Here is a 7,885-nt window from a genome sequence, read left to right as displayed (position 1 = left end):
ATATAATAAAGTGAGTTTTTAAAATAAATCCTTGAAGTGTTGTAGGGTCAATATTAGTATTAATTTTTGCAATGTTTATTACCCAGTTCAACAAGCAGGTTAGGGTGGTAGACACAATTACAGTACCACATATATGTAAGCTTGAAAACTTTTGGTGGCCTCAGCGCTTTAATGTATTCACACTGCGACCCTTTACGTAAAAAAGGTTGGGGCCACTGGCCTAATCTGACAAGCAGGACAAGGCAAGTTCCAAAATAATAACATTTAAAATAGGGCTACCATATGTCGGGGAAAACCCAGACATGTCCTCTCTTTAGAGGACTGTCCGAGTGTCTGGAAGAATTTCCAAAACCCGGCAGTTTGTCTAGGTTTTGGAAATCCTGAGCTCAGAGGCCGCGTCTGGAAGCCTTTGCGCATGTGTGGCCATCAGCGTGATGTCATATGCACATGTGCATGAGTGTGATGTCATTGTGTTGACATCTGCATATATGCAAAGGCTTCCAAATGCGGCCTTCGAGCTCAGGGGGGTGAGGGGCTGAGGAGTCTTCTTTTTTTCAAAGAGGAAATCTGGCAACCCTAAGAAAGGAACACCGATAACAAAATAGAAAAGATAGACAAGTATACAGAGACCAGAATATTTTTTTAAGTTTTTTATTGATTTTTTCACATATCAACAAGTGTTATAAATTTTCCATACATTTATCTTAACAATACACTTGATATCTCTATAATGTATTTTATATAAACCATATTTTATATTATTTTTCTTATGAATTTATATAATATATTGTAATGATTTTATCAATTATTATTTAATTATGAACCCTTTTCCCTCCCTTTATCACATTAATTTCTCATAAGACTATCATTCATTCATTATGATATATTTTTTATAATGTATAATAAAGAGAATAAATTCTTTACCCCTTCCCTCCCTCCCTTCTTTAACCATTATCTTATTATGGGGAAAAATTAAAATCAGTCATTGCAAAAATCTGTTAATGGTCCCCAAATCTTCTTGAACTTATCCATATATCCTTTTTGTGTTGCAAATGTACGCTCCATCTTATATATATGGCAAACTGAGTTCCACCAAAAATTATAGTTCAATCTGTCATAATTTTTCCAATTATGTGTAATTTGCTGTACTGCTACTCCAGTCAATATAAATAAAAGTTTATTGTTATTTGATGAAATTTGACTTCGAGCTCTCATTGCAGTACCAAACATAATCGTATCATATGTCAAGGCTACCGGATTTTCTAACATCCTATTAATTTGAGGCCAAATTGATTTCCAAAATATTAATATGAATGGACAATAGAATAAAAGATGATCTAATGTCCCTGCTTCAAGATGACAATGCCAGCATCTATTAGACTTAGAGCTATCTATTCTATGTAAACGTGTAGGGGTCCATAAAGCTCTATGTAAAATAAAAAACCAAGTTTGTCTCATAGAAGCTGACAATGTGCATTTTAACCTCCAAGACCAAAGTCGTGGCCATTGAGATGCATTAATCTGATGCTTAATCTCAATGCTCCAAATATCTCTAAGACCATTTTTTTTCTTTTTATGTACGAATCCAGATATTAATTTATACCACATTGCGGCCTGGTGACCCATGGAATCTATCTGAAAACATAAGAATTCCATACTATGATAGTTATTAAGATTTTTCCATTCAGGGAACCCTACCTGAATGGCCTGCTTCAATTGCATCCATCTGAAATATTGTGATTTATTCAAACCGAATTTATTTTGCAATTGTGAAAATTCAAGCAGTTTACCTTTATTTATTACATCTTCTAAAATCCGAATTCCAGCAATCATCCAATGTTTCCAGATAATTTTAAAACCGCCAACTTTGATCTTTGGATTGAGCCATATTGTTTGAGAAAAGATAGACAAGTATACAGAGACCAGAATAGAGACCGTGTTTATTTAAATATTTATTTATAACAGTACTAATCCACCATGTTTTTAGCAGTTTACATCAAACACAGACATTCAATACTAAACCATTACAGGACATAGTACAAAATATGATTATTTCATTAACATTAAAGGCATGTCTAAATAAAAATGTTTTCACTTTGTTCTGGAAAGAAATATAGGCCTCCTTTTATCAAGCCACAGTGGAGCATTTTAGAGCTGGCTGACAAAGTAAATCCTCTGACGTTCACAAGATTTGACTGAGCGTTGGAGTATTCATCTCGCAGGCAAGTGCGAAAACACTCAACTGTGGCTTAATAAAAGTTTGGTGTCATCACTGGGTTAGGTGGTCTGAGCACTTTTACTAATTTCTAAATATATATCCTTACAAGAGCTGTGATTGTTTAAGAGATTGAAGAGATTCATCACAGAGTTAAGTAAGCTTTCCCCATTTGGTTGTAGTATTTAATGAAAGTGGGTCATAATCAGGAATGATCTGAAAGTCACCTGGAAACTCATTCCAATAATTTCCTACAACCGCTGAGAGGCCTCTGCCATAAAAGCAAACAGTTCAATAGAAAGAATTATAGTACACAAATGAGTTTACAATGTACCACTTAGAAAAAAAATATCCCGTCTCTTTTGGATTCAATCATCTATGATGAAAAACCACAAACCAGGAATTTTCAAAGCTGTGCTTACCGTATTTCCCCGCGACAACTGACAGCAGGCATTGAGGAAGCAACGCAGGCCCAGGCTGGATGCTGAAAAGATCGCTACTGCCCTGTACCGCTGGCCGCGACATTGGAGGAGGCAGCCATCCAGGAGGTATTTAAGGGGGAGGGATGATGTATAGGCCAATGTAGGTTTTTTAAAACTCTTAGATAAGCTGTGGCTAGTAACATGGGGCGGCTTATCTAAGAGTTTTAAAACCTACATCGGCATTTCCTGCGGCCTATACATGGGGAAATACGGTACTCAGTCTTGACTATTTAGGAAGAAGTTTTCCTCCTGAGTACAGTTAAGATGGGCAGGGGGCCTTTTCATAGTTCTTTTGCACTACAATTTCACTGTTTGATTGGTTTGAGATATTTATAGGAGGAGTTCTTTGATAAACTATTTAATTTTTGCACAGTCTCCCATTTTATGCAATGGCAACCTGTGGTAGGCCATGTTGATAACCCCCCTCCCCTTCCCCCGTAACATATAGATGTTCACAGCACAAAGTCTGTGTTATGCAAATGTTCGTTTCTATGGAATGAAGCCCACATTTAGGAGTCCTCAATCATCCATAGAAACATGATGGCAGATAAAGGCAAATGACCACCAGTCTTCCAGTGTCTTCCATAGGTAGTTCCCAGGTTCAAGTATTGCCTCATGTATCCTTTACCACATATTCTAAGCAGGCTAAATCCAATCTTGACCAACTGGTAACATCTGATATAAAAATGATAAATACAAAAGCTGCGTCCTATTTATTACCTTTTTAAAAAAAAATATCAGATGTTACCAGCTGGTCAAGATTGGATTTAGAACCAATTGGTACTTGGTATGGCCCTGAATCAGTCCTAGGTGCACAAAAATACATCATACAAGTAATTCCAATATAACACACAAAATCTAATAGTGTAATAACCCCACCCACCCATCCACCCTTCATCATATTTTCAACTAAAATAGAATATACACATGTTATATACCATATGATAACATATCTTGTAAAATTACCCCCCAACTCCACCCTCCCCCTTGAGTATGCTAAATACAGCTAAGAAAGAAAAGAAAAGAACTGATGACTATTCATCGCAATACTTTGCCAATGGCCCCCATATCTTTACAAAGTTATTATATGTCCCTTTTTGAATCGCTATTACTCTTTCCATCTTATAAATATGGCATAATGAATACCACCAAAATGTGTGATTAAGATTCTTGTAATTTTTCCAATTATTGGTAATATGTTGAATGGCAACCCCTGTCATGACTAATAAAAGTTTGTATTATACGACGATATTTAAAAATCTTATATTCCACTAATACTAATTACAGAAAAATGAACATAATCATAAGATAAAAAACACAAAAAGACAATATATAACACAATAAAACAAAACAGTATATAGTAGAATCTCAGCTATCCAGAACCCATGGATAGCTGTTTTTCTGGTTAATTTAGAGTGTGTTAGAACCCCCCAGTATGTCAGTTGTCCTCCCTCCCTCCCTCAAGCCTTGAAATAGCAGAAGCAAGCGGCAGTCCTGAGCCGTGAATCCCCTTCCTCACCCGAAGCACAGGAGGCAGCCTCAAAACAGGCTGCTCACAGCCAGCCCTGGCAGGGCCTTTCCTCTGATGCGTCGGAAGTGATGTATCAGAGGAAAGACCCTGCTGGGGCTGGTCGCGAGCAGCCTGTTTTGAGGCTGTGCTTCTGGTAAGGAAGAGAGAGAGGGAGGGAGGGAGTTTGCCACTAAGGGGTTTGAGAGAGAGAGGAGGGCTTTGCAACTGCCACACTGGTGCTTTGGGGCGTGAGGGAGAGAGGAGGGGTTGCGGCTTCGGAGTAATGCCATTGGTGCTTTGGGGGACATTTTTTTTTTCCACCAACAATTTTTATGCCGTTTGGGTGAGAGTCCCGGTTAACTGAGGCTCTATTGTACAGATAACGTTTTCATTAATTACTTCATTCCTTCAGTCACTGCTTCTTAATCACTTAAAAATTTTCTATAAAAAGAGATGTCTTTAATCAGTTTTTAAAGCTCTGAATAGAAACATGACAGCAGATAAAGGCCAAATAGCCTATCTAGTCTGCCCATCCGCAGTAACCATTACCTCTTTCCCTCTCTGAGAGATTCACGTGCCTACCCAGGCCCCCTTGAACCCAGACACAGTCTGCTTTCATTTGAAGGGAAACTGCCATGAGAGAGCATAGGATGAAGTTAAGAGGTGATAGGCTCCGGAGTAATCTGAGGAAATACTTTTTTTCAGGGGGAGGGTGGATGCTTGGAGCGGTTTCCCGGAGGAGGTGGTGGAGTTGGAGACTGAGTCTGGGTTCAAGGGGGCCTGGGATAGGCACATGGGATCTCTCGGAGAGAGAAGGAGATGGTGGTTGCTGAGGATGGGCAGATTGGATGGGCCATTTGGCCTTTATCTGCCGTCATGTTTCTATGTTATCAGGCTGTTCTAATGTGGAACAGTCTTCCATTAGAAATAAGAATCTTAAGATTTGTATATTATTTTTCATAAATTTTTAAAAACCTACTTTTTTGATGCTATTCTTGATATTTTAATTCTTTCTGTAATAATTTTTAAGTTTATGTGCTCCTTGTAATGTAGGGGTGCTTTTGGGTTTGTTTGTTTTTGGGTTGTTTTTTTTGCTGTAATCTGCTTTAAATCTGAATTGAAAAATTGCAGAATATAAGATTATTGATTATTATTATGATTATTAATTAATATTTTGCAAAGATATTTCTACCTCTCATTTTACTGACTGCTGCTTTTACCTCTTTATTCCTGAAGCTGTAGATGAGGGGATTTAACATGGGAATCACCTGAGCATAAATTACTGAGACAACCCTGTCCTGCTCCAGAGAGTAAATGGAACTCGGCAGCACATACTTGAAGATAATGGTCCCATAAAAGAAAACAACACAGACAAAGTGGGAAGCGCAAGTAGAAAAGGCCTTGCGTCTCCCTTCAGTCGAGCGGATCCTAAGAATGGTGGTAATGATAGAAACATAGGAAAAACAGATGACTAGAACTGGAATAAAAGTCACAATGGCCACAAGGGTGGGGAGGACGACATCATTGAGGTAGGTGTTGGTGCAAGAGAGCTTCAGCATTGTTGGGATGTCACAGAAGAAATGGTCAATCTCATGGGATGCACAGAATGACAGTCGAAAGGTGGCTCCTGTCTGTAATAGGGAATATATTACACCACCTAGGTAGGAGCCAGCGACCATCTGACTACAAAATGTCTTGGTCATAATGATGGTGTAATACAGCGGCTTGCAAATTGCGATATAACGATCATATGCCATAGCTGCCAGCAAGAGGCACTCTGTACAGCCGAGTGTAACGAAAAAGAACATTTGTGTTGCACACCCAATATAGGAAATGGATTTCTTCTTTGAAAGGAAGTTAATTAACATTTTGGGGCCAGTGACTGATGAATACCAGAGATCGACAAATGCCAAATTACCAAGAAAAAAATACATGGGGGTGTTAAGACGAGGATCAGTCTGAATAACCAAGATGATGCCAAAATTTCCCAGAAGAGTCACCAAATATATCAACAAAAACCCCACAAACAGCGGAACCTGCAAATGGGGAGCACTGGTGAATCCTAGAAGAAAGAACGCCTTCAATGAAGTGTCATTTCCATCTGCCATCACTCAGTTGAGTCTAGAATTTAAAAAAAAAGTGCTATGAATTGATTTTTGTATTTTTATTTGTAAACAACTTGCCTGCTATATTTGCTTTTGCCTAATGATAGGGCACGTTCTATGTAGATTGTACACTGTTATTCATCTGCAATATAACACGTGATTGTGAGTAAATCAAATAAGTCTTGCATTCATTCTGGACAATATCTTGACATTTTGAACCTGTTATTCCATAACACTGAACACCCAAAAGTGTCTTGTGCACGTCCCAAAAGAAGGTGTAGCCATCGGGGGAGGGGGGGTGTCAGGGGGATTTCAAATATTTAGCAGCAGGTGTAAGTTATCCCATTCAACCCACTATGAAGATATTGGGAGTAACACTGGACCAGAACCTGACCATGAAAGACCAGGTAGACTCCTTGATCAGAAAAATCTTTCTCACCCTCTGGAAGCTTCGGTCCATCAGAGCTTACCTGGATGCCTCATCATTTCGAATTCTACTACAATCCCTTATACTGAGCCAACTCAATTACTGTAACATCGCCTACCTGGCACTCCCCAAGAAGTATATGCGGCGATTGCAACTAGTTCAGAATGCAGCGGTCAGACTACTTTGTGGACTGAAAAAGTTTGATCACGTGACACCTTCCTATCGACCACCTTCCTACACTGGCTGCCGATGGAGGCGCGTGTGAAATTTAAGTTTGGTTGTTTTTGCTTCAAGGTTCTCTAAGGCTTAGCCCCTAAATACATAACAGACCTCTTCTCTTTCACAACCAACAGACACAAGCGAAGCTCACACCCAAACTTTATTTCTTCCCTGGTTAGAAGTTGCAAATTTAAAAGTCATCACCAACATCTTCTCGCACATCAAGCAGCATTATGGGGCAAAGACCTTGAACAATTGCTCATGCCCACTACCTATGGAGAATTCAGGAAACGCCTAAAAACACATCTGTTCCTGAAATACTTAGGAAACCAACCTATTTAATCTTAGTCCTCAACAAACAATCGCAAGAACCATCAATCACTATGTCTGTACTTTGTTTATTCATTCTCTGTAACATTTCTAATCATTGTAAACCGCATAGAACTTCACGGTCCTGCGGTATATAAACTGTTATTATTATTATTAAGTCCTCGGGTGTAAAGTTAGCCGTGGGAATCCGTGATATGTGACAGTGTATAAAGGCGTTTTGCACAGATCATTCTGGTAACTATGTTTGGATGGCATTTGCTGAATCCATGTTAGGGCATTTCAGTTTACTGAGCAGTCTGAGAGCAGTGCCCAATATTCAGACTGCAGGAGATTGCTGGCAAAACTAGAAATTTAATGTCAGTGTGGTATCCTGCAACTGGCATTAAATTTATAGGTTTGGGTTTTTGGGGGTCTAGCTGTGACATAGTAATATAGTAAATGACGGCAGATAAAGACCTGAATGGTCCATCCAGTCTGCTCAATCATATATGATCCATAAATGAATTTAATTTAAATGGTCCTTTTTCTTAGATATTTCTGGGCCAGAAACACAGAGCCCTGCCCGGTAGTGCGCTTAGGATCTATCATAGCTCCATA

The 7,885-nt window shown here is 38.9% G+C and overlaps 1 protein-coding gene across 1 annotated transcript; it reads right to left on the bottom strand.

The window, feature by feature from the left end:
- Positions 1-5,373: 5,373 nt before the first annotated feature.
- On the bottom strand, positions 5,374-6,315 carry LOC117348505 (olfactory receptor 1019-like). The gene has a single exon (XM_033920719.1). It carries the CDS (start codon positions 6,313-6,315, stop codon positions 5,374-5,376), a length of 942 nt encoding a protein of 313 aa, XP_033776610.1.
- Between the last annotated feature and the right edge of the window lie 1,570 nt (positions 6,316-7,885).

This window comes from Geotrypetes seraphini, chromosome 14 (assembly GCF_902459505.1).
Source record: "Geotrypetes seraphini chromosome 14, aGeoSer1.1, whole genome shotgun sequence".
Lineage (NCBI taxonomy): Eukaryota > Metazoa > Chordata > Amphibia > Gymnophiona > Dermophiidae > Geotrypetes > Geotrypetes seraphini.
This window is presented reverse-complemented; position numbering and strand designations above follow the sequence as displayed.

Coding starts and splice junctions, on each gene's coding strand:
- LOC117348505 (XM_033920719.1), bottom strand. CDS start 6,315: ATGGCAGATGGAAATGACACTTCATTGAAGGCGTTCTTTCTTCTAGGA.